At 42.3% G+C, this 25,345-nt stretch overlaps 1 protein-coding gene and 1 non-coding gene across 3 annotated transcripts in view; both read left to right on the plus strand.

Annotated features, from left to right (window-relative positions):
* The window catches only part of HEATR3 (HEAT repeat containing 3), a 39,162-nt gene extending 17,650 nt beyond the window's left edge, over positions 1-21,512 (plus strand). For both annotated transcript variants that reach the window (XM_006048944.3, XM_006048945.4), the window contains 7 exons: positions 55-212; positions 482-564; positions 2,086-2,222; positions 7,628-7,716; positions 12,632-12,775; positions 16,410-16,586; positions 20,741-21,512. In XM_006048944.3, the coding sequence (XP_006049006.2) occupies positions 55-212; positions 482-564; positions 2,086-2,222; positions 7,628-7,716; positions 12,632-12,775; positions 16,410-16,586; positions 20,741-20,863 (911 nt within the window). In that variant the 3' untranslated portion in view covers positions 20,864-21,512. The remainder of the gene's footprint in view (positions 1-54; positions 213-481; positions 565-2,085; positions 2,223-7,627; positions 7,717-12,631; positions 12,776-16,409; positions 16,587-20,740) is intronic.
* A 3,223-nt stretch (positions 21,513-24,735) lies between these two features.
* LOC112580498 lies at positions 24,736-24,840 on the plus strand. Its single transcript, XR_003104896.1, has one exon. It is a non-coding gene; the product is annotated as a small nucleolar RNA U13 (small nucleolar RNA).
* The last annotated feature ends 505 nt before the right edge of the window (positions 24,841-25,345 follow it).

Consider the following 25,345-nt stretch of genomic DNA (forward strand, 5'->3'; position numbering starts at 1 on the left):
TTCCACGCGGATTATCTTAAACAGTCCAGTTCTCTGTGATCTGCACTCTTCCAGATCCCACAGACGACGAATGGGAAGAGCTGTCCAGCAGTGATGAAAGTGACGCGTTTATGGAGAACGCCCTCAGTGAGTGCGGTGGGCAGCTGCTGTCTCCCCTCTGCCTCTCCCATGAGGTTCACACGGCTCTCACCCACCACCTCCTCCCAAAGAAGGTAATCGGTTTTCAGTCTGGCCTCACTCTAGAGCATCGAGAAGGTTGCAGAAAGCCATTCTTTCTGTGCACAGAGAAAGTGTGTGAATCCCTCCAGGTGTGGGCGATGGGTGAGATACGAAAAGTGAGACAGTGAACAGCACTGGAGGTGGGCTGAAGCTTATCAAGCCTAACCATCTCACTTAGAAGTTGGGATTTTATAAAGGAATCATGTGTTCAGAAAAAAACCTTTCCTTGTAACGTTTGCCTTACTGTCTTTCTTAAATTTAGATTTTTGACAAAACTGCCTTTCCAAACAGCGTTGCAGTTGACGTGTGCTCTAGGAGCCCCACTTGGAAACCTTTGATTAGAAAGTAAGAACATTTCTCCTTTCAAAACCATTTGTCATTATGTTATTATCAGAAATGATGGACCATTAAACAGAAGATGCCAACTCCCCCCACATTCAGGAGTTCTAGTCCTGTGTCTTGTGTATGTTCTCTAGAGAAGTGAGCGCATATGTGCCCTAAGAGCGGAGGATGCTCATAGCAGTGTGGCTCACAGTTGCCCCAATTTGGAAGCAACCTCAGTGTCCATCGGTGGCAGAATGGATAAGTCAATGCCGACATGCTCATACAATAGAATACATACAGCAGTAAAAAGAATCTGAACTGGAACCACTCACAAAATAGTGAGTAGTTCATTGAGAGGTGCATACATAGATGGTTCCTGGGCTTCCCTTGTGGCTCAGCTGGTAAGGAATCCGCCTGCAATGTGGGAGACCTGGGTTCGATCCCTGGGTTGGGAAGGTCCCCTGGAGAAGTGAAGGGCTACCCACTCCAGTATTCTGGCCTGGGGAATTCCATGGACTGTGTAGTTCATGGGGTCACAAAGGGTCAGACACGACTGAGTGACCTAACTTCGGGGGTCAGGGAGGTGGGTGACAGGGAGGGGATGGGTGGCTGTGAGCGTGCTAGAAGCATTTCTTTTTTTCCTCCTTCTAGTGAAGTAGGGCTGGTTTCCAGTGTTGTGTTAGCTTTAGGTATAAGCAGAGCGATTCAGTTATATATATGTATTCTTTTTCAGATTTTCCCCTTCTAGGTTATTATAAAATATTGAGTAGAGATCCCTGGGCTATACAGTATGTCCTTATTGGGTATCTGTTTTATATAGAATAGTGTGTATATGTCAATCCCAAACTTCTAATTTACCCTTCCTCACCTTTCCCTGTTGGTTACCATAAGTTTGTTTTCTATGTCTGTGAGTCTATTTCTGTTTTGTAAATAAGTTCATTTGTATCTTTTTTTTTTTAAGATTTCACCTATAAGCAATATATTTGTCTTTTTCTGGCTTACTTCACTTAGTATGATAATCTCCTGGTCCACCCATGTTGCTGCAAATGGCATTATTTCATTCTTTTTTGTGGCTGAGTAAGATTCCATTGGATAAATACACCACATCTTCTTTATCCATTCATCTGCTGATGGACATTGAGGTTGCTTCCGTGTCTTGAGTATTGTGAATAGCGCTAACATTCTTATCCAGGTGCACCAGTGTTTGCTTTGTAAACTATCAAACTCTGTATATTCCTGAGCACTTTATGTGGGTCATATTTCACATTTAAAAATAGGCTTTAATGATGTTGGCACACACAGAAATTTTTCTCAAGCACATTCCATACGATTCATCAGTTTACTGTGCCTCCGAGGCCTTGAGTGCTCAAGCAGTTTGATCTGGTCAGATTCACAGTTCACCTTAAGTGTTCTTGCCAGCTGCCCGAGACCTCCTCCTTACAGATGGTCCCCATCAGAACCGGACGCCTGGGTTCAACGTCAGTGCTGAATTCTGTCAGGTCACTGTGAGAGGCCAGACAGCATTCTCTCTCTCCTTTCCAGAATGAACACTATACAGTGTAGAGCCCTCGTGTGTCTCCAGAGCCTCGTCTCCCTTCTGGATGTGGACCATCTGGGAGGACCTGCTGCCCTTCAGACGCTTGCACAGCACCTGTCACAACTGCTTTTCTCTCAGCCAGGTAAACACGCTGTAGTTTTTTTTTTTTTTAATTTTACTGGAGTAGTGTGTTTGTCTCTGCGATACAGCAGAGTGAATCAGCTGTGAATATATATATATATCCACTCTTTTTTAGATTGTTTTCTCATATAGGCCATTATAGAGTATTGAGTAGAGTTCCCTGTGCTATACAGTAGGTCCTTATTAGTTATCTGTTTTATAAATAGTGGTGTACATATGTCAGTCCCAATTTCCCAATTTATCCCTCCCCTCTCATCCCCCTGGTAACCGTAAGTTTGTTTTCTATATCTGTGACTCTTTGTACATCTGAGGAAATAGAGTATTTTACATACTAAAGGAAAATTCTCCATGTTACTTCACCCTGCATGTATGTCTGGAGTGAGGGTTAATACGGGAGATATGAATCTGCTCTAATTCTTTGCAAAACTGTTTTAACATTTCCCCTTCTTAGAACACTGAATCCAAGAGCTGAAATTCTTAGAAGATCAAAATAAGGTCACTTTTGACTAAATATGAGTTTCTGTATAAACAGTCCTTCAAGAGTTGTTCCCTGATTCTTTCCTTTTTTTTGGCTTTGCTGGGTCTTCGCTGCCGTGCGGGCTTTTCTCTAGTTGCGGTGCACAGGCCTCTCACTGCCGTGGCTTCTCTTGGGAGCAGCACGGCCTTCATGGGGCTTCAGTAGCTGCGGCTCCCAGGCTTTAGAGCACAGACTCAGTAGTGTGGTGCATGAGCTTAGTTGCTCCGAGGCATGTGGGATCTTCCCGGATCCGGGATCGAACCCGAGTCTCCTGCATTGGCAGGCAGATTCTTACCACTGAGCCACTAGAGAAGCCCAATCCCTGATACTTTAAAACATCTATTTTGCTCTCTATGAAGAAGTTCTGTGTATTTAATGGTACCTGTTTTAGAAGTTCTAGATTAATTTTTAAAGATTAAGTAAATAAATGTTCAGAAACTCATTATATAGTTGTCAGCATTTGTCAGTTTATAGACAGAGTTTTCAAGTGATCTCAGGCTATGTATTCTTTAGCTGGTGCCATCATGTGAAAACCAGGCCCATCCATATCTAAGACGGGTCGTAGACCGGATGTGAGCAGTGCCATTCCCATTCCGAGCCTGGACTGAGCCAGCTCTGGAGTGCAGAGGTGACTGTCAGTGGAAGCTGGCCAGGTGATGACTAAAGCTTTGTATTTCTTTCCCAGTCTTATAAACCTAAGAGATCTGGGGACTTCCCTGGTGATCTGTGGCTAAGACTTCACCTCCCAAGGTAGGGGGTACGGGTTCAGTCCCTGGTCGGAGAACTAAGATTCCACACGGTATGAAGAACGGCACAATTTTTTTTAGGAAGTAAACCTAAAGAGACCTGGATGGCATGGGAAGTACAGGGATGGCTCCTGTCAGCCCAGCAGAGTGTCCTATGGAGGGGTGCCTGGCAGAGTGCTGCTACCGCTCATGCCCGCTCCCATCCACCCATTCCCATGGGCTCCCTGCAGGGAGCAGGGCCACGCAGGAGGGTCCACAGCCAAGCCCCCCATCTCTCAAGGAGAATCCAGTCAAGGTCCCGCTGACTCTGTCTCCTGCCAGCATGAAGAGTTTATTTCACAGGAAATAAGTGGATGTGTTCTGCCCCTCTGCTGTAGAGAAAACACTGGGACGTGTTTCTCCTGGTTCAGCCGGCTGCTTGTGGTCACTGGTACATCCCCATTTATCGCTGGGAAAGGTCACAGGAAAACCATAATAAGTCGAGTCTTAGAGAAATAATGAAAAGTTTCTGAATTGTGGGAAAGTACAATGAAACACTTTGATCTTTTAATAAATTTCACTTTCATAGCTTTGTTGATACAACTGTTTTATCAGAGTGAAATTTTATATTTAGAGAGAGTATTCTTATATAGTCCTCCCAGACATTTGGGATTTTTAAGTCATGTAACCCTGTGAGTTCTGGGTGGATAATGTGAACTGTTATTGAGGAATTTGGTGGGGAGAATGGGGCTAAAGTTCTCTACATTTTTGTGTTACCATGTTTGAAAGTAATGTATGAGGATGGTACAGCTGTATTGTATTTAACTTACTTTCATCTTAATGCTTAAATACAGTCTGAATAGTTATAAAATTTGTGATACGTACCTGTATAGGCTTTTAGTGGCTGACATCAGAGATAAAAGGAAAAAGTTTTTAGTAGAATCTGGCCCTTGCATTCAAAACACCTGTATCTTTGTCTCCTTCATTTAAAATATTGATCTTCAGAACATCAAGAGATTTTCAGCAATGTTGTATTTTCAGATTGGATTACATGGGTGCTAAAGTCATTTAGGATTCCCTGTTGCCCTAGGTTTTGGGAAGCAGAAAGCTTCTTCTCATTACAATTAAAATAGTCGTAGCTCCCATTCTGGGATATGCTTTTTATTCCATGTCAACATTGGAAATAGGTCTGTAAAATTAAAAATAATTTGCGGCTTGATTACTTGTGGGTTGACGATTTACCTACATTTAGGTGTGCTGCAAATTCTTAGCTCCTATACAAAGTTGTTGAGAGGCGAAAAACACTTCGAATCACTTAGCTTCTTTTGCCAACATCGTGTGTTGCTGACCTTTCACTGAGAATTTGTCAGAAAGGCAGAGTCATTTGAACTTCCTCCCCTAATTGGGGTTAGATGACCAGAAATATGAATTAAGTAAAAATCTTCCAAATTGAGGGAAAATATGAATTTCACGTAATATAAAATAGTAGTGTGGTTTAGATTAGGATTTTGAATCTCAGTTGTGTTATGTGCAGCTGACAAATATCCAGGGTTACACTTAACAGCTTTAATCAAACATAAGTTACTTTTCAGAGCCAGTATGGTGACTTTTGGAACTTTAATAGTAACAATTTTATGCCAGCTTTTGAGGACCTGTTAAGTACTAGGTTTGATGAGCTAGGCATTATCACCCCACTTGCCTGATAAGGACACTGAGATTTAGAGGTTTAGGAAGTTTTTCAGGAGCATTCCTTTTTTGTTTTTCCTAAATTAAAAAAAAATTATTTTTACTTATTTGGCTGGACCAGGTATTAGTTGTAGCACTCGGGATCTTCAAAGTTGGTAGTGGCATGCAGGATTTTTAGTTGCGGCCTGTGAGCTCAGTTGCAGCATGTGGGATCTAGTTCCCTGACCAGGGGTCAAACCCAGGCTCCCTGCATTGGGAGCTTGGAGTCTTAGTCCCTGGACCACGAGGGAAGCCCTTGGGGTGTTCCTTCTTTTAACAACTATTTATTGACTGACTTAATGCCATGCACTGTGCTAGGTCCAAGGGATCCAGGCATGAACAAGATAGGCAAGGTTGCTATGCTCATGGAGCTTGCATTCTCATATAAATAAACGTTTGATGTCATTCTGGCCAGACAGGAAAAACTCAGAGCAGAGTGGTATGAGGTGTCACATTAGTTAGTATGGAAGGACCCCTCTGAGGAGCTACCACTTCTCTGGCTTCTAATATTCTCTGGCTAAGACCAGGATGAGAGGTCACATCGTGTCAAAGGCTGCATTCTGTCCCTGTTCTGTCTGACCCTAAAGAATCCTGGTACCTGTTCTGTGATACTTATAGGAATTCCCTGCCTCTGTGCATGGCATAGATCTGAAAATGAGAGAGCCCAAAGAGATAACAGTCCTTGATTCCAGTCTGTGCAGAAGCTGCCTCGCTCTCATGCAGCCGAAGAGGGGGCATCAGTATCTTTATACGGCCACAGGCCCCACAGGGGAGAAAGCCACGGTGTCTCCTGCCACGTAACAGATCACCCCAAAACCTTGTGGTTTGAAACTGCAATAATCACATATAATGTTTTTCTCATGGTTTCTATGGGGGAGGGATTTAGAAAGGGTCCAGTGGAGGTGATTTTCTCTACTCCACAATGTCTAGGACAGAGGTTCTCAACTAGTAGCAGTTTTTGCCTCCTAGGACTTCTGTCAATGTCTGTTGGCAGTTTTTGCTGTTATAATTTGGGAGGTGCTACTGGTATCTAAGGAGAAGGCAATGGCACCCCACTCCAGTACTCTTGCCTGGAAAATCCCATGGACGGAGGAACCTGGTGGGCTGCAGTCTGTGGGGTCGCTGAGTCAGACACGACTGAGCGACTTCACTTTCACTTTTCACTTTCATGCATTGGAGAAGGAAATGGTACCCCACTCCAGTGTTCTCACCTGGAGAATCCCAGGGACGGGGGAGCCTGTCTATGGGGTCGCGCCGAGTCTGACATGACTAAAGCGACTTAGCAGCAGCAACTGGTATCTAAAGGGTAGAGGCCAGAGATGCTGTTAAATATCCTGGTGCACAGGGGACCTCACATATACCACAAAGAATCATCTGGTCCAAAATGTCCACAGTGCTGAGGTTAAGAAACCCTAGCTGGTGGTCTCTGTCGAAAGACCGAGAGGCAGAATCGTCTGAGGTCTGTCTGCTTACATGTCTGGTAGCATGGAGCTGTCAGCCAGAACACCCATAGGTGACCTCTTCATGTGACCTTAACATGATGGCTAGTTTCCAAAAGCAAGAGCTGAGAGAGAGGAGAGAGCAAACACATGTGAATCGGGTGGAAGTCATGCCTTCTACCACCCAGCCTGCCACTTTCTCATATTCTCTTGGTTGAAGAAGTCACAAAGTCCCACCCAGGTTCAAGGGGAGGGGAAATAGACTCCACGTCTTTGTGGGAAGTGGCAGGGTTCTGCAGAATCATGCAGAACTGGAAGTACTGTGGTGGCTGTTTTTGGGAAACATAACATATCACGTGCATCAGTCACTCTCCCTTCCCACCGAAGCGGGGAGGGAGCCAGCTTACCTGGTGGCCCTCACCCTGCTGCATGGCTTTGTTCGCATAATTGTTGATTGCTGTTGTGTTCTGTCCTGTATGAGAAGAAGGGACAATAAAAAAGGAGTAAAAATGAACCAAAGTGGGAAGGGGAAGGTGGGTCAGTAAAAACCATGAAAGCCACTGAAAAGCAGAGAAGCATGGTGGCCTGGCCCTGCACTAGCGATACTTTGCGGCTGGGCGGTGGCTTTGGGTTGCCAGGCAGCACTCTGATTTGGGTGAGGACTCCACCCTCCGTCTGCCCAGCACAGTGATAGCGATCAGTGAAAAGCTGACTTCCATCTACAATGGCCCACTCAGGTTTATTGTGTGCTAAAGTGTGAGTTAAGTGAAAATTCGGTATCTACAAGTTGAAGACTGTCAGGATTGTTTCAATTGTGGTCATCTTTCAAACTCAAATATTCAGTTCATAGGGGGCTGTTCACTGGAAGTTTGGACTTAAATATCAAAGTGTTTTTATTAAAGTAGCATATATTAACATTTAACAATGCTTTGTTTTGACTTTTTCTAAAAATCACTCTTCTTAGGGAAAGACAAATTTATGTCTCACTTTTGTGTTTTAGATTTTGCTAAGCACGTTGACTTTTTAGAAGCCATGAGTAGTGCCTTGAGGGCCCTTTTGCAAACAATGGCCTCCAAGAACATTCCTCAGGTAAGGTTTTAAAGTTTTTTATATGAAACTAGCAAAGATTCTGTATAATGGAGGCAAAGTTTATTAATTTTTTGAAGCGTTTCTATTAGAAGAGTAATGCATGTTCCGTGTAAAGTGAAAACAAAAGTACTTGAAGCATAAAAAGTGAAATCTTTTCCTTGTCGCCACTCTGCCACCAGAGCAGAGTTTTATCCATTTGTTTTGTTTTTGGCTGCCTCAGGCCTCAGTCGCGGGTGTGGAATCATTTTCCTTGCAGCACAGGGGCTTCTCTCTAGCTGTGGTGCTCGGGCTCAGTAGTTGCCCCTTGGCACGAGGGAGCTTAGTTCCCTGACCAAGGATTGAACCTCATCCCCTGCCTCATTATAAGGTAGATTCTTAACCCTGGGCCACCGGGGGAGTCCCCTGTACAATTTTCTTTTTATTGATATAATGTATTTGACATATGTATGTCGTATTTTCTCTGAAAGCCATTTGTCTTTTTTTGAAATACTGCAGTACAGAAATTTTTAAGCATGTCCTCCAGATACTCCACAGTGAGTTGTCTGCGCCTCTCTGATAGGTGCCTTTTCACTTTTATTTTTTACTTTCCGTGAAGGAAATTTTCAACCATCACGAAAAGCAGAGATGATAGTAGTTACCTGCAGGCATTCTCACCTAGTGTCAGCAGGTCAGTCTTTCTTTCTTTCTTTTTGGCCGCGCTGGTCTTCACGGCTGTGCACGGGCTTTCTCGAGATGTGGCAGGTGAGGGCCGTTGTATAGTAGGGGTTCATGGGCCTCTTCGCATTGCCTTGGCGCTTCTTGTTGCGGAGCCCGAGTTCTAGGGCGCATGGGCGTCACTGGTTGCAGCGCGGGAGCTCTGTAGTTGTGGCGCACGGGCTTAGGTGCCCGTGGCACATAAAGCTTCCCAGACTAGTGATCGAAGCCACGTCCCCTGCCTTGGCAGGCAGATTCCTAGCCTTTGGACCACCAGGGACGTCCCATCTTGACTTTCTTGTTTCTCTCACTTTCCCTACATTTTCGTTTTTGCTTCTTGGAATAGTTGAGGCAAATCATGTTATTTCACCCATGAATGTTCTATTGTGTGCTTCACTATGTTGTCTGTGACAGAAAATGAAATTTTAAAAAACGTAACCACATTACCATTATCTCAAACCTCCAAATTAACAGATGTTTTAAAATTATCATTTAATAGGCAGTCTGATGGTTCAGTTTTCCCTGATTGCTTTAAAAATGTCTCTTTTTTTTTAATGGTTTGTTCAAATCAGCATCTAAGCAGGATCCACATATTGTTCTTAGTTGCTATTTTGGTCTCTTAAATATATATTTTTTTATAATTCACATACCATACAGTTCTCCCATTTAAAGTATATAATTCAGTAATTTTTAGTACTGGACAAGCAAATGTCAACCACTCCAGTATTCTTGCCTGGGAAAGCCCATGGACAGAAGAGCCTGGTGGGCTACAGTCCATGGGGCTCCAAAGAGTCAGACACGACTGAGCAACTAGACAACAGTTTTTCGCATGTTGACAGATTCTTAAATCTGTGAATCTAAAACATCTCCCCTACCTGCCCGCCTTTCCTCATACTATCTTTCCATTGAGTAAGTTACCATTGGTCCTAAAGAATTTCCCCCGTTCTCAGATGTGGCTGGCTAAACAATGCTGTTTAATTTAACGGGTCTGTCTGTCTTCCATATCTCCTACAAATTGAGGGGTATGTCTAGAGCCTTAATTAGATTCAGGATCTGAGTTTTTAGACAAAAATAATTCATTGTGGTGTATGTATATTTTATATCACAAGTGATACATCACTGTTGTAAAATAATGATGTTAAAATCTTAATATCCATAGATTCACTTGTAGCAACCAGTGATTATTATATAGATCCATTATTTCATCAGGGTTTGCAAGATAAAGATACCCTAATTTTGTTGTTCTTTTTACATTTATTGGCTGTGATTCTTCCATAAGTAAGAACTTGTTATTTCATCAATTTTTGGTAACTTTGGAATACACTTCATACCGAAAAAGGTAGGGTATGGGTCTCTCTCCCCACCCAACGCTTTTTCCCAGAAAATGAGTTGGTGTCCTAGCAGTCTCTAAAAATGATCAGTGAATTTTTTTAAGTATCGTTATGAACTCATTATTATTTACTTCATCGTATGGCATATAGTTACTAGTTTCAAAGTAACGCTGTTATTACTAACAGTAATACTACTGGATGCAGTTTAAGATTTCTTTGTGATTCTTTTTGTCCTTAGGAAGAAAAATCCTTCTAGGACTGTACAAATTACTATGCTTTAAAGTTGCTTTGAACAGATTCTCTTGTGTGGTTTGTTATAAAGTTAGCTTCAGTTTCAGCTTTTTTAAAAAGCATTTATTGTTTGATTGCTCTAATTTTTATTTTTTAATTATGTAAAATATTTCCCCAATTTCAGAGTTAAAACTAAAGCAGGATATATTCAGGGGAAAACATGGTGTATACATACTTTGAAGTATTATTCAGCTCTAAAGAGGACTGATGTTCTGGTACATACTACTGCATGGATGAACCATGAAGACGTTATGCTGAGTGAAATAACCAGACACAAAAGGACAAGTATTATATGAATCCTCTGTAAGGGACCTAGGATAACTAAATTCGTAAGGACAGAAAGTAGAAGAGTAGTTACCAGGGGCTCAGAGAGAGATAGTTTAATAGGTTCCGGGTTGCAGTATGGGATGATGAAAAAGTCCTGGGGATGCATGGTGGTGATAGTTGCTTACACAGCAATGTGAATGTACTTCCTGCCACTGAACTACACATTTTTAAATGGTTGAAATGGTAAGTTTTATGTATATTTTATATGCACACACACACAAAAATATGTAGAGGGATGCCTAGTTTCTGTCCATTTGCCCGTGTTCCTTCCTTTGTGCCACTGGTAATCATCCTTATTGATGTTTTTATTTATCATTCTGTTGTTCTTTTTTCAGAAAACATAAGCAAAATATGTATGTATTTGTATTTCACCCTTTTTCTTAAAAGGATGCTTCTGCACTTTGCTTTTCACTCTTATTAGTCATCATAGTATGTCGACATGCTTCTCATTTCTTTTTTACAGCTTGATAGCCCTCCATTGTGGACATATTCCATATTTATTCACCATGTTGGCATTGATGGATTTTTTAGTTCTCTCCAGTCTTTTGCTCTTACAAATAGAACCGCAACGAGTAGCACTTTTACCAAAGTTCCGTTGTGTTTTTGCCATTATGTCTTTGGGCCGATTTCTAGAGGTGGGCTGCGGCTCAGAGAACGGACACATCAGTAGCTCTGCTCCAGGCATTGCTCTCGCCCCCTTAGAAGTCTGAGCCGTTTGGAATCTCCACCAGCCCTGTTGGAGAGTGCCTGTATTGTCACACCCTCACCAGAAGAATATGTTGTCAAAATGTTGGATTTTTACTGGTTTGTTGGGCAAGAAATTGTGTCTCAATTTTAATCTGCATTTCTTTTATTATGAGGAGGTTGGAGATCGTTTCATGTCTTTTAAGGGCTTTTGCATTCTTTTTCTGTGACTTTCCCTGTCTTTTGCCAGCTTTGCTACTGAGTTGGTCTTTTTCCTTTTTGTATTAAAGGGTAGATCCCAGGATCTACTGAAGCAGAAGTTCTGGGGAGGGACCCAACAGTGTCTGTGTTTTAACCAGTTCTCCAGGCGATGGTCGTATACACTGATGTTTGAGAATCACAGATCTAAAGCATGCTCACTTCTTCCTTTCTAAAATCCTCCAGTTTTGAGTAACATGTCACTAGACCATGCCACCTACCTCTCAGTTACAGTCACCCACCATCCCCAGGGGCCACTCATTCCTTGAAGATTCCTACTGTTGGACCCTGTTGTTTGTTACTGGTCCCGTATGATTCTGGGTGATTTCAGAATTCACGTGGAGACTCGTCCCAGGAGCCTGGCTTTGCAGTTCTTGGGCCTCCTTTCCTCCTATGGGCTGTCTTCCATCCTTCCTTCCTTAGTCCTTGCATGGCCACGCCTCTAGAGCAGTGCTCTCCAGACTTGGCCTTCTTTCAGAGTCTAACAGAAAGTCGCTCATGTTTTACTATTAAATATAGTATATGATGTTGGCCTCTAATGTATATGTTTAAATTTTATTCTTTTAATTTTTTTCCAGGAACAAAACTTTTGACCTTCAGTTTCTATGAAATGGAAAGTGACATTCGCACTCTTATGATACCTGCATCCATGAGTGTGTGCAAATCAGCTTAAGGCACTTCCCTGGCAGTCCAGTGGTTAAAACTCCATGCTTCCAATGCAGGGATGCACGGGGCACGGGTTCAGTTCCTGGTCGAGGAATGAAGATCCCACATGCCACATGCTGCATGGTGCGGCCAAAAATGAAGTCAAATCAGCTTAAAGTAAAAGTTATCACTATGTGGTGGAAGCACTATGTAATTGAAAGCGTTTTACAATCTTTAATAATCTACCATAGCACAGAAATCTCAAGAGTCAGCTCTTACCTTGTGTAGGTTCAGCCCATTTTTAGTAAAGCTGCATGATCCTATTTACATTTTCAAAACGTTTTCTTTTTTTTGGTGACCAATGTTGAACAGAAGTTAGAATCTCTTTGGTCTGTGTACATTTGAATGAAAATCTTCACATGAGACAAACAGGAACTGAAGGCTCTTTTACGGGCCCCCAGCCATGATAGAGTAAGCGGTGACAGTGACGTGAGCAGGCCTCATCCTGGTGCAGAATTAGCTGTTTTTAGGAGTGCTCAGAACATTTAATAACTTGCGCACCCAGTGTTCTTGTCACTTGTAGAGTCGTGCCGCCGGTACAAGAGATTCTCGCCAATCCCAAGGCATGTGCTGTTGGAATTGGCCGAGTTTAACACGCTGAATACTCTGTCCTTCTCTTTCAACAGTGCATGACTCCCGACCAGCTGATGACGCTGTGCACGGCAGGCGTCCGCAGTAGTAATGTGGGGGTGAGAGTGAACGTGGTCAGTATTTTAGGAATCACAGGCAGCGTCCTAGCCAAAGAAGACGGCACGCTCGACACTCTCAAGGTAAAACACTGTGCTTCCAACCTGAACCATTAAATCACTAAAAATGGGAGGAGAGTGACTTTAAAATCACTCCTGTGGATTTTAAAATCTCCTGTGGATTTCATGAGATGAAATCATATCAAGAAGTCGTTTATTAAGATATATTATAAAGTATACCCTTTGGCCTGATCTTACTCCATGAGTCACACTGAAGAGTCGAGTCGCATTTTGCCATTTAACTTTCTTCCGGAGATGGTTCTCAAAAGTAAATTTGTCTTCAGTGGAAGGCCAAGGTTCAAAGTTGTTCAAGTTGACCCTGCTTTGACTGTTGCGTAAAATGTGTGCACGTTGTATTCTCCTGCGGATATAGAGCAATCCCAACAGTTTCCCCAGCACACCAGGCTGAAGTGCAGTCTGCACCTTGCCACCCAGTTCATCCCAAGACCACTCCATAGATTTGAAGCAGCGACTCTGGTAGTGCCCGCACACAAGGAACTCACGCAGCATGTTTGCTTCCAGCACTTGATCTAAGCAAGCTGCTCAGCAACTGCACTGCCAGAGGTACAGCCTAGTAACTAAAGGGACAGTAATAGTAAAGTTACCCTTCTTTGTGCTAACAGTAATTGCCGAAGCGTGGGTTACTGGTAGTGGATAATAAACTGGTTATTATAAATTATTTATTTTTTAAATATAATTTTATTTTTAAAATTTATTTATTTTTGGCTGTAGTGGGTCTTGTTGCAGCGCACAGGCTTTCATTGTGGTGGCTTCTGTTTTGTGGAGCGCAGGCTTTAGGGCTCGTGGGCTTCACTAGTTGCAGTGCATGGGCTCAGTAGTTGTGCCCGGGCTTAGTTGTCCAGGGCATGTGGGATCTTCCCAGATTGGGGATTGAACCCACGTCTCCTGCACTGGCAGGCAGATTCTTTACCACTGAGCCACCAGGGAAGCCCCTAAAGTACTTCTTAACTTGCTAAGAGCTTACCAGTGTGACTGGTATTTTTTAGAAGCCTGTTTCAAAAAGATGATGTGTGCACATTCAGACCATTTGAAAGTGAAAGTCGCTCAGTCGTGTCCAACCCTTTGTGACTTTGTGAATTTTCCAGGCTAGGATACTAGAGTGGGTAGCCTTTTCCTTCTCTGGGGGATCTTCCCAACCCAGGGTTCAAACCCAGGCCTCCCGCATTGCAGGCAGATTCTGTAATGAGCCACCAGCTAAGGTGCATCACCTAAAATGCCAGTCCCCTAGTTCCACTCCAGAGAGGCCGCCACTGTTACCCGTTCCTCGTGTGTCACTCCAGGGATTCTAACATACAGACCTAAGTGAGAGAGCACGGCTGTATCAGTCGTACGTGTGCACACATACCAGTGAGCACGTGTAGGTGTGGTCACTTCCCACCCCTTAAGACTCAAGTCCAAGGCCCACTTTAGAAGACAAGCAAATTTTTCTCAGGCATAACATAAGATTTCCAAAATGTTTTTATTTAGTCACATTTTCAAGCATGAAGAAAAGTAGAAAGTGCAGTGAATTTTGTACAGCCATCAAGCGTATTTAACAGTTATGAGTTTCCTATCATATGTACTTAAAGTAGTTCCTCTGCTAAATGTGTTAAATTAATGACATCCTGATATTGTGTCCCTATTATTCAGTATGCACGACTTAAAAATACAGTTTTTTTGTATCAGATCAGATCAGATCAGTCGCTCAGTCGTGTCCGACTGTTTGCGACCCTGTGAATCGCAGCACGCCAGGCCTCCCTGTCCATCACCAACTCCCGGAGTTCACTGAGACTCACATCCGTCGAGTCAGTGATGCCATCCAGCCATCTCATCCTCTGTCGTCCCCTTCTCCTCTTGCCCCCAATCCCTCCCAGCATCAGAGTCTTTTCCAATGAGTAGTACTGGAGTTTCAGCTTTAGCATCAGTCCTTCCAAGAAATCCCAGGGCTGGTCTCTCTTTGTATAGCCACCATTATTATGCCATACACAATTATTTCTTAATATGTCTAATACTTCATCCATATTCAAATTCTTCCAGTTGTTCCCAAGATAACTGTTTATAGACTGTCTGTGTAAAGCAGGATCTAAGTCGGGTCTCCATGTTGTGCTTGGTTTGGGGTCTTCGAAAAGACCCTGATGCTGGGAGGGATTGGGGGCAGGAGGAGAAGGGGACGACAGAGGATGAGATGGCTGGATGGCATCACCGACTCGATGGACATGGGTTTGGGTGAACTCCGGGAATTGGTGATGGACAGGGAGGCCTGGCGTGCTGCGGTTCATGGGGTCACAGAGTCGGACACAACTGAGCAACTGAACTGACTGCAGTCTCTCTTCCTTGAGGGCTTTGCCCCGCCTAGTACCTCCCACACGCCGCCTCTTTCTCCCGCAGCTTCTGGGTCAGTTGGCTCCTGGTGTTCAGCCTTGCGGATTTGTCGTATTGCCTCCTTGTGGCGTTAAGTCTGTTCCTTTATCTTCTGAATTTCCTGCAGAGTGGAGCTTAGATCTAAAGGCTAGGTTAGATTCAGGTTCAACTTTTTCAGTGAGACTACTTCATAGGTGATGCTGTACGTTCCATGTTTATAGTAGAATATTGAATTTATTTACTGTTTATATTTTTGGCAGTGCTTGGTCTTCATTGGTGCGTGTGGGCTTTCTCTAGTTGGAGTGAGCGGGAGCGACGCTTCGTTTCAGTGCAGAGTTCTCATTGCAGGGCCTTCCCTTGTTGCCCAGCGCGGGCTCTTGGGCACTCGGGCTTCAGTAGCTGTGGCTCCTGGGCTCTGGAGTGCAGACTCAGTAGTTGTGGCACGCGGCCTAACTGCTCCCCAGCATGTTGGATCTTCCCGAACCAGGAACTGAACCTGTGTCCTCTGCTTTGGCAGGTGGATTCTCAACCACTGTACCACCAGAGAAGTCCCAATGGGATATTAAATTTAAATACTCTCCTAGAGGTTTTCTTGCCCACTTAAATTTAGATGAGAAAATGGAGGTCCAGAGTGAGTAGCAAGGTCCCAGAGTCACCCTGTTATACAGTAGAGCTGCATTTCACACTCAGCATTTTCACTCTCTCATCCATAATAACAGGTGTGCACATTGCCCTTAAAGATGTAAACGGTGAAGCGAAACAACCAAAATAAAATAACTTTACTCTTGACCAGTTCTTCAGATTGGGAATAGTTTGTTCCTGTAGCTAGCTAATCATAAAAAAAATGAGTGGATGTTAAAAATCATCAGAGTGAAGCAAAATGAGATTGTATGTTCTTTATTTTTTTAATGTCTGAGTGTTTCTCATATAATTTAAAAAGCAGGGTTTTTTTTGTTACTGATAATGTTTATATGCATTTGACACCATGGGAAAAGCCTCCTTGATGGAGATAGATAGAAGGGAAAATCTAATAATTTCCAGTGTCAGTCTTTCATAGGTCATTTATGGATCTTAGTTCACTAATATAAACTAAGGTTTTGAATTTATCTTGCTTACATTATACTTGGTATTTTTGTAAATATATCTTGTCTTTAGTCTTTTAAAAGTGTTAATTTTTCCCCTAGCATTTGTATGTAAAACTTTATGCGTGAATTGTCGTCACATTTAGAGTTAGTACTTATTTTGAAAACTGACTTAGAATATTAGATGATCCCTTGCTATGTTTTGTTTTCTCCAGACCATCGGGTACTCTCTGCTTGAGGTTGCCACCAAAGACCCCTGCCTTGTGGTAGCAGGGGAGGCCTTGGATGCCCTCTTTGATGTTTTTGCAGACGGTAAAGAAGCTGAAAGGGCCTCAGTTCAAATTAAATTGTTATCTACTCTGAAAGAATTCCAGCCAGTCTTCAAAATGAAGGTATGTAACATTTTATTTGGCTTCCCTGCTGGCTCAGTGGCAAAGAGTCCACCTGCCAACGCAGGAGACGTGGGAAGATCCCCTGGAGAAGGAAATGGCGCCCACTCCAGTATTCTTGCCTGGGAAATCCCATGGACAGAGGAGCCCGGCGGGCTTCAGTCCGTGGGGTTGCAAAAGAGTTGGACACGACTTAGTGACTAAACAACAAATGGTTTATTTAGAAATGCTGACGTCTCAGCGTTCTGTGGGACAAGGGTGTGTGTGGTTCCCTGCTTGCAATCTTGGTGATTCGTACAGCACTTCAGCCCCAGCTCTGTGTAAACGCTTGTCGGCTGAGTCAGGGCGACTGAGCCCTTTCTGTTGAATCACTGTGACTTGAGCCAGAATGGTGTGGACAGGTTCCTCTCTCTGCGGCGGTTTAGCAATGTTAACAATGCTTATGTGTAAGCCCTACAGTGCGGCCTGCAAAGCACTTTCAGGGACAGTGTTAAATTTATTTTATATCATGTAATGCCAATGTTGTAGGCTGACTTCATGTATTTCCCTTTGGTCCTCTGAAAAAGGCAAACAAACTCCAGCCGGTCTGTAATGGAGCATGCAGCTACCTTCATTTGCCCTTTTATCGATCGATCGATTGATTCATCAGAAGCATCAAAGCTAACTTTGAGTCAAAAAGATAATTTTAAAAAACTGTCTTGGTGGTTGGGGAAAAGCAATGAGAAATTTTAAAAACAGCCTTTGATCACATATTCACAAACTTAAGTTGGCCAATTCTCTTCTTATCTAAATCTATATATTTCATTTCGAGAGATAAAAATATTTGTATTTTTTGACTTTACATTTTGAATTAAACTTTTGCCTTTAAATCTCTGTCGGGAAAGTAGAGGTTTTAATGGAAAATTAGCTTACTTTTGTTGCTTTCCAACGTGTATTTCTTTTCTCTAAGAAGCGTCAAAGGCAAAATTCAATTCCCATAGGCAGAACTCTGTGACAAGTTTTTAGGTAAAATGATTGTATGTCTAGAGATGTAAACTTTTTGAATTTTTTTAAGGTGTGAAAAAGAGTTTTCTTTTCCAGAAGAAAAAAAAAATAGCCACACATGCCATGCACATTCTCACAGATATATCAGTGTTCGTTTAGGAACATTAATAACTGGTTTGTCTTGTAACATTTTCATGTTTTGACATCTTACATTTAAAAATATAGTAATATAGCGGCTGACATTGAGTTAAGCTTCACTTGTAGGTGACTTTAGTCTTGAGGGGGGAAAATTAATCAGTTGACTCTTAATTATGCTTTGTTTAAGCCTCTAGTTTTGTTTGTTTGGGTTTTGTTTTGTTTTGAGATGTAACTGACATACTGCAACATAGTGTTAGTTTCAGGTGTGCAGCGTAATGATCGGATATGTATATATATTGCAAAATGATCACCACAATAAATTTAGTTAACATACATCACCACACGTATAGTGTTGTTAATGGTAGTCCCCTTGCATTACACCCTCAGGACTTACTTCTTTTACACAGTTGATCCTTGAGTGACCCTGTGCAGATGCACTTAAACACGTGGACTTTCTTCTGTGGAAAATGCTGCAGTACTGTATGATCTGCAGTTGGTTGGGTCTGTGGCCGGCAGTGAACTTGCACTTGGATTCTCAACAAGGGATAGGGAGGTTGGCACCCCTAACCCCTGCAGTGTTCAGGGGTCATCTGGAACTGAAAGTGTGTACCTTTTGACCACTTTCACCCATTTCACCCTCCCCACACGCTGGGGGGGTTATTTTTTGTTTTGGGGTGGCTTTTTTTTCTTTGTTTATTTTCGCTGCTCGGCCTCTTAGTTGGGGTACACTGGATCTTGGCCTCTTAGTTGTGGTGCACTGGATCTCGGCCTCTTAGTTGGGGTACACTGGATCTCGGCCTCTTAGTTGGGGTACACTGGATCTCGGCCTCTTAGTTGGGGTACACTGGATCTTGGCCTCTTAGTTGGGGTGCACTGGATCTCGGCCTCTTAGTTGGGGTACACTGGATCTTCTGTCTCCGCTGTGGCATGCAGGATCTTTAGTTGCAGCAGGTGGATCTGGCTCCCTGACCAGGGATCAAACCTGGGCCCCCTGCATGGGGAGCATGGAGTCTTAGCCACTGGACCTCCAAGGACATTCCCTTGGTGTTTATTTTTTAAGCAGTGAGAAGTTTTATTCCCACGTGTTCCCAGCCTGCTTCATGGGTAACCAAACCGAATGGTGTTTCTCTGCACAAAGACAAATGCACGTTAGTATTTTTCCCCTTTATTATCCAACAGATAGCATAATATATTCACAGCCTGTACTTCATGCGCTTTTATGTCACACTGTCTCCTAGAGACATTTCTAAACCAGTACATGGAGAGTGTCCACATTGTTCTTAAAGGTCACAGGCCCTCTAAACTTCTGAAAAAGGAGTCTGAAGGGAAAGGAAAATATCTCCTTTCCTTGCAGCCCCTGGGAAGGCAGATGTGGTTGAGAGTCATCAGACTCTGCAGAAGCAAATGCTTAGAGAGCAGTTATGTAAACTGTGAACTAGGAGAATGACCCCTCATCTCTGGCACGTCCATTGTTCTGATTGATTTGCCTGCCTAGTATGCAGTGCAGTGACGGTGCTATTTACCTGAGTGTTTTTCTTTTCTCAAAGCTATGAAGCCCTGATGAAGTGTCTTTGTTAGCCAGGATGGCAGCATGCAGGTTTTTATATGACTGTCTTTTGTAAATGAAACCACAGTTACATTAAAGGCTGTTTGGTTTATATTTAGCCCCAAATTGCATTTACACACAGCACAATGCATTTTACTAAAGAACTTCTCTAGAGCAGACATCCTCAAAAGTGCCCTGTATCAGCAGTGCCAGCCTCACTTGGTAACTTGTTGTAAATGCAAATTCTCAGGCCCAACTCCAGACCTACCAAAAATCAGAAACTATGTGGACCGGCCTTGCTGTTGCTCGGTTGCTCAGTCATGTCCAGCTCTTTGTGACCCCATGGACTGCAGCATGCCAGGCTTCACTGTCCTTCACTCTCTCCTTGAGTTTGCCTAAATTAATGTCCATTAAATTGGTGATGCCATCCAACCATCTCATCCTCTGTCGTCTCCTTCTCCTCCTGCCCTCTCTTTCCCAGCATCAGGGTCTTTTACAATGAGTTGGCTCTTTGCATCAGGTAACCAAAGTATTGGAGCTTTAGCAATCTGGTTGTTAAATAAGCCTTCCAAATGGACTTGCCTGGTAGCTCAGCTAGTAAAGAATCCGCCTGCAATGCAGGAGATCCCGGTTTGATTCCTGGGTCAGGAATATCCCCTGGAGAAGGGTTAGGCTACCCGCTCCAGTATTTTTTTGGGCTTCCCTGGTAGCTCAGCTGGTAAAGAATCCACCTGCAATGCTGGAGACCTGGGTTCGATCCCTGGGATGTGAGGATCCCCTGGAGAAGGGAACAGCTACCCACTCCAGTAGTCTGGCCTGTATAGTCCATGGGGTTGCAAAGAGTCGGACATGACTGAGCAACTTTCACTTTGACTTTTCCAAATGCTAAAATTTGAGAACCACTGCTCAAGATTAGAGGTGAGGGTTAGTTCATATACCATAATACTCATTCTTTTTAAAGTCTACAATTCAGTTTTTCAGTATCATTTGAAAAGTGCACAGGATTTCCCTGGTGGTCCAGTGGTTAAGAATCCACCTGCCAGTGCAGGGGACACGGGTTCAATCCCTGGTCCGGGAAGATCCCACGTGCCAAGAGGCAACTAAGCCCATGCGCCACAACTGCTGAATCCACTCATTGGAGTTACTGAAGCCTGTGCACCCTAGAGCCTGTGCTCTGCAAAAAGAAAAGCCAGCACAATGGGAAGACCATGCACCGCAACTAGAGAGTAGCCCCTGCTCGCTCCAACTAGAGAAAGCCTGCACACGTCAGCGAAGACCCAGCACAGCCAAAAATAAATAAAAGGGGCATGATCTAATTTATCTTGGTTACAGCTCATGTACTGTGTTCCATCACCTTGGAAGTGAAAATGTTCCACCAATTTCTGGCAACCGTTTGTTCTAAAAATAAATACACCCCAAATTAAATGCTTTCTTATTTAAAGGAGTTAGTGGTAGATACCAAAAATCTCATATGATGTTTTTTTGGCAGATACGAAAAGAAGGGAGAACTAAATACAGTCCAGATCAGCTGTGTGTTCTTGACAACGTGAAGATGAATTTGAGAAGATTTGTCGCTTATCAAGAAACTGTTGAGAAAAGACTGACTACTTGAACCACTGAAAGAGACCAGTCCTCACCCCAAAGTTTTCAACACTGAAGAATACTAGAGGGTTTCCTTTTAGGGTGTTTCTTCTGAAAGTCATTTTTTTTTTTTTTAATGACTTGGTGTTCTGTGTGTTAATTTGAAGTTGATGAAAACTCCAGGACATATCAGGAACTCTTTTTAAGCTCTGGGATCTGTGTGGCATTTCTAGTGCTCTCAGGTTTCCGGCATGTTTTAATCACTGGAAACCCAAAGGTTGGAAACACAATGCATCTCAGGTGCTTCTTCATGAGCAGTGAGGACACTGCCAATCATGTTCTCTTGAATTTTGCAAAAGAAAATCCAGAGCATAACTTGGATCCTCTTTTAAGCCAGTATCATTTTATAATAACTAAATATTTAACTGAAATGTGAAAACATGCTTTATAACTTTTTTTGGTATGAGATCTATCAATTATGCCTGCCTTTCGTGACGAGGGGAATAAGTTGGATTCATATTCCACTATTTAGTAGACTGTACTCCTCGATAATGAGGCCATCATCACTCTCTGTACGAAAGGATCTGATCCATCGATTTGTAACATCACTCCTTATTTAATTTGAAATGCAATCAAAATTGGGAGAATATGTTTTTTAATAAATAATTTTAAAATTGAAAGCTTTATGTCTTGCAAAATCTTTTTAAAATGCCAGATAATCCTATTCCTGGGTGTCTGCTTGCTAATGGATTTTGCTTTGAATATATGTGTGCTATTAAAAAGAAGATTTATAAAGGGAGGTGGGATGAATTGGGAGATTAGGATCGACATATCCACTATTGATAGAATGCATAAAATAACTCATGAGCGCCTGCTGCATAGCACAGGAGACTACTCGGTGCTCTATGGTGACCTAAACGGGAAGGAAATCAAAAAAAGAGGTGTATATGTAAACATACAGCTGATTCACTTTGCTGTACAGCAGAAACTAACAGTAATAAAGCAACTACTCCAATAAAAATTACTTTTTAAAAAAGGACATCTTAATTCCTCGAATCTCCAGCATCACTATCGGTGTCCTTCGAGAAGCAGGTGGCAGGTGGATCAAAGGGAGGGAGTTTCAGTGCACATCACTGAGCGCGGCCCCTCTCCCAGGTCCATTGTCTGCCCACTTGCCTGATCAGAGGAGTTGGAGACTTAAAAATTTCCCTACTGTAGATCTCAGTTGATCTGTTAAAAGGCCCCACACCCAGCATAGGACTTTAGTTAACTAACATCCATCACCTCACATAGTTATTTTTTTTTCGCCTGGTGGTAAGACTCTAGGATCTGCTTTCTCAGCAGCTTTCAACTGTACAATACGGTATTAACTGTAGTCACTATGCTGTACGTTACATGCCCAATAATTTACAGTTGGGAGTTTACAAACTTAGACCTTTTGACTACCTTCACCCATTTTGCTTGTCCTCCAGCACCCAACCTGGCCCCCCGCCTCAGGCAACTGACAATCTATTCTCTCTTCTTTATGAGTTTGGTTGTTTGCGTGGTTTTTAGGTTCCACGTGTAAGTGAGATCATACAGTATTTGTTTTTCTGTGATTTATTTCACTTAGCATAATAGCCTCAAAGTATATCCTTGCTGTCGCCAGTGGCGGGATTTCTGTCTTTTTTATGGCTGAATAATATCCCATCGCGTACATACACTACGTTTTCTCTATCCATACATCCACTGGTGGACGTTTAGTTGGTTTCCCTGTCTTGGCTACTATGAGTAAGGCTGCAATAAACATGCAGTGCAGCTGTCTTTTTCTGACAGTGATTTTGTTTCCTTCAGATCTATACCCAGAGTTGGAATTTCTGGATCATGTGGTGGTTTTATTTTTAATTTTCTGAGGAACCTCCCTACTGTGTTCAATAGTACCTACACCAATTTACTTTCCCACCAATACTGCACAAAGATTCCCTTTTCTCCACATCTTCACCAACACTTTATCTTTTTGAAAATCATTCTAGCAGGTGTAAGGCTTATTGTGGTTTTGAGAGACAAATTCTTTCAATGAAGAAAAGTCTCAGAGTTCTCCCTACATTGAATATTTAAAGCATATATTCATTTTCAAAGAGAATAAAATTTCCAATTTTGTCATCTTTCCCACACTTTCTAACCCATAAACGTGAAATATCTAGCACAGGGCCTAGTTCATAGTAGGCTCTCGATAACTTTGTCAAATAAATGTTAGTGATTTTCTGTCTTAATAAGCAAGTTTGTTGCAGTTGTTCAATGTAGAATCATCCTATGGAACAGTAGAATGTGAGTTATTACATTGGAAATGTGCCATCCCCCCAGTTTTTTAGGCTCTGAGGCATAATAGTCTGCATTGCTATCATTTAATTTTACTACTCGGAACAACAGGAAAGATAGGAAAAGATTAAATGTACAGCTGTTGATATTACTAGCTCAGTAAGCATATGAATATTATTCACACAGCACAGCAAAATAGAAACTATAGTTTTTTTCCTGAAGGAAAAAAATTGCTTTAACATAGTTATTTGCAAATTATCCAGAATAGTCCATTAAAAAGATACACTGTTTTAATAGCTGAAATATTCAAGCTCATGTGACAGCCTTTGTTCTAGAAGGTACCTATAAGTGTCCAGCCTGCCATGGCATGCTATCCAAGGAAATAAAAATCACTGCTTTAGTTCCCTTTTTCTGTAACATGGAAACTCATTTTAAGATGGAATTGATTTTGAAATATTAGTCATGTAATTACATTTCTTTATCTGCAGTCTTATCTTTTGCCTTTAGTCTTTCAAAAAAATACCTCTGAGTTATCAAGATCGAGCAAGTTTCTTATCTCTTCAGCGTTCCTGTTCATCCAGTTCTGTTGTAGCCTTGCTCCCTGCCTTTTTGAAATTGCATGGACCAATACTTGATTGTACAGGCAGACCTCAGACACATTGCAGATTTGGGTCTAGACAACCACATTAAAGCAAGCATCACAATAAAATGAATCACGAATTTTTGATTTCCCAGTGCATATACTGTACTATGGTCTATTAAGTGTGCAATACCTTAATTTTCAAATACTTTATTGCTAATAAAAATGCTACCCATCATCATCTGAGCCTTCAGGGAGTTGTAATCTTTTTGCTGGGAGAGGGTCTTGCCTCGATGTTGATGGCTGCTGACTGATCAGGGTGGTGGCTGCTGAAGGTTTGAGGTAGCTGTGGTAATTTCTAAGTCACCAAGGAAACATCCATGGCCTCTTTTGCAAACAAGTTCTCTGTAGCATGCAAAGGTGTTTGATAGCATTTAATCCACACAACTTCTTGCAAAATTGGAGTCAATCCTCTCAAACCCTGTTCCTGCTATGTCACCTAAGTTTTTGCTGATCAATGAGAAGAACTCCTCATCCATTAAAAGTTTTAAAATGAGATTGCAGCAATTCAGTCACATCTTCAGACTCCACTTTGGATTCTAGGTCTCTTGCTATTTCCACCACATCTGCAGTAACTTCCTTCACTGAAATCCTGAATTTCTCAAAGTCATGCATTAGAACTGGAGTCATTTTCTCCAAAACTCCTGTTAATGTTGCTATTTTGACCTCTTCCCATGAACCGTGAATGTTTTTAATGGTATCTAGAATGGTAAATCCTTTCTACAAGGTTTTCAGTATATTTTGCCCAGGTCCACCAGAGGAATTGCTATCTCTGGCAGCTATAGCCTTATGAAATCTATTATAAGACTTGAAAGTGAAAATTACTCTTTATCCATGGACTTCAGAATGGGAGTTGCATTAGCAGGCATGAAAACAGCATTAATCTCATTGTACATCTCCTTCAGAGCTCTGAGTGACCAGGTGCATTGTCAATGAGCATTAATATTTTGAAAAATCTTTTCTAGATCCTTTTGTAGTTCATGAGCGTGATGATTGGGTGTTCACGCTGCTGCGTGACATGTGCCTCCCCGCAAACCTTATTACGACACCGGCATATTACCTGTCTGATGTGAAAAGATATTTATATATTTTCTGAGCAGTAGGTCTCAACAATGAGCTTAGAATATTCAGTAAACCATGTTTTAAACAGATATGCTGTCATCTAAACTTTATTGTTTCACTTGCAGAGCACCAGTAGGGTATATTCAGCATAATTCTTAAGGGTACGAGGACTTTAGGAATGAAAAAGGAGTATTGGGTTCAACTTAAAAGTCACCAGCTATATTAGCCCCTAACAAGAGAATCAGCCTGTCCTTTGAAGCTTTGAAACCAGGAATTGACATAACCTCTTCAGCTATGAGTCCCAGATGGCATCTTCTCCCAGTTTAAGGATGTTTCATCTCTAGGGAAAATCTGTTGTTTAGTTTAGCCACTTCCATGAATAGAGGAGCCTGGTGGGCTGTAGTCCATGGGGTCGCAAGAGTTGGACATGACTGAGTGACTGAACACACACACACACACACGCACATACACACACTCACCCCTCATTAACTATGAGAGCTAACTCTTCTGGGT

Source organism: Bubalus bubalis, chromosome 18, assembly GCF_019923935.1.
Source record: "Bubalus bubalis isolate 160015118507 breed Murrah chromosome 18, NDDB_SH_1, whole genome shotgun sequence".
NCBI classification, from domain to species: Eukaryota; Metazoa; Chordata; class Mammalia; order Artiodactyla; family Bovidae; genus Bubalus; species Bubalus bubalis.